The sequence below is a fragment of the Gekko japonicus genome, unplaced genomic scaffold (genome assembly GCF_001447785.1).
Source record: "Gekko japonicus isolate JY-2015 unplaced genomic scaffold, Gekko_japonicus_V1.1 scaffold25131, whole genome shotgun sequence".
Taxonomy (NCBI): domain Eukaryota; kingdom Metazoa; phylum Chordata; class Lepidosauria; order Squamata; family Gekkonidae; genus Gekko; species Gekko japonicus.
In genome coordinates this window covers 1-1,413 of record NW_015176317.1, presented here as the reverse complement: position 1 = coordinate 1,413, position 1,413 = coordinate 1, and the positions used below count along the sequence as shown (strand labels likewise).

Here is a 1,413-nt window from a genome sequence, read left to right as displayed (position 1 = left end):
TCAGTTCCCCTGGATAAAATGTCTGCTTTAGAGGGTGGACCTTATGGCTTTATACCCTGCTGAGGCCCCTCCCCTCCTCAAACCCTGCCCTCCCCAGGCTCCACCCCCCAAATCTCCAAGGATTTCCCCGCCCAGAGCTGGCAGCCCTATTGATCAGCATGTTCTCAACCTTCACGCTACCAACCTCTTGTTTGCCGTCTGAAACTGCACGGTCATCCTGGAGTAGTTCTTCTCTTTCTGTTCTTCCCTCGCGGCAGACACAACAGTGAGGTTCCCGAAAAGGTCAACCAGCCAAGTCAGGCGAGCGATCCCGCTGAAGGCCGGAAACCCGGAACGTTCTTCATCCAACGGGCCGCCTTTTAGGAACGAGAAAGAGAGGAGTTAAGATTATGTGGCAGGGAGGATGGTTTCCTTTCTTAGAATGGTTTCCTTTCTTAGAAAAAGTGGAAGCAGAAAGGATGATTTGTGAAAAATGGGCATTATACACCTTTGACCCATTGCTAACATAAACTTTTAATTCTATGGCTATTATAACAAGGCTTTATGTTTCCCTGTTCATCCCTAATATGTACATTGAGTGCAGCTACCCTATGTTTTCCTTGTTATGTTATACAAGTTATTGTTCTACCTGTGTAAAATTGTTCACGCTTTATGAAATTTAATAAAATTTAATAAAATGTTTTTTAAAAAAATGTGGCAGGAAGGATGATTTCCAAAATATCTTTGGGTGACTAGGAGAACTTCTGGTCTACTCAGGCAGCCAAAGGAAGCGGTACAGTTTGGAGACTGGTCATTTGTAATCCCGGGAGATCTCCGGGAGTCTGTAATCCCGGGAGATCTCCAGGCTCTACTTGGAGCCTGGCAACCCTAGGAAGCAGGCCGACTGGATGAACACCCAGGGAATGAGGGACTAGCTAAGACCTCTCTCTTCCAGGAAGAAACAGACAGATGAACGAATGAAATCACTGGCCACCGATCCAACTGCTAATTTCTTCCGCCCGGCAGGGTCTCTGCAGCCACTGACCTGTGAAGTGCAGCGTCCCCTTCACGAGCTCCTTCCCCTCCACCTCCTTCTTCAGCTGCTTGTACTCCTCTGTAAGGAGTTCGATATGCTCCACGTGGAGAACTTTACCTGCTTTTTAGAGAGGAGGTGGTGAATGGGGCGACAGGTTGTGCCAGAGGAGGATAAAAAAAATGAACAGTTCTTAGGTACTGAAGGCAGCACACGGTGCCAGACTCTGGTTCGGATGGAGGCTCCGGGGCAAGAGGGAGAGGAGCTGCCTGTCCTGAACGTCTCCTTGCCCTGCACGTATTAAAGCCACCAGAATCCTCTTTGGAGAAAAACTGCAAGCCTCACCCATCAGTTCATGAAGGAACATAAGACACACCAATGCTGGATCAGGCCAAAGGCCC

General features: G+C 48.5%; 1 protein-coding gene across 1 annotated transcript; it reads right to left on the bottom strand.

Moving 5' to 3' along the window:
- Window positions 1-184: 184 nt before the first annotated feature.
- Window positions 185-1,132, bottom strand: LOC107123558 (biliverdin reductase A-like; the record flags this gene model as incomplete). The annotated part of the gene is made up of 2 exons (XM_015426805.1): window positions 185-356; window positions 1,025-1,132. Coding segments are annotated over 2 exons (280 nt in total), but the record flags the coding sequence as incomplete, so codon positions are not given.
- Window positions 1,133-1,413: the final 281 nt, after the last annotated feature.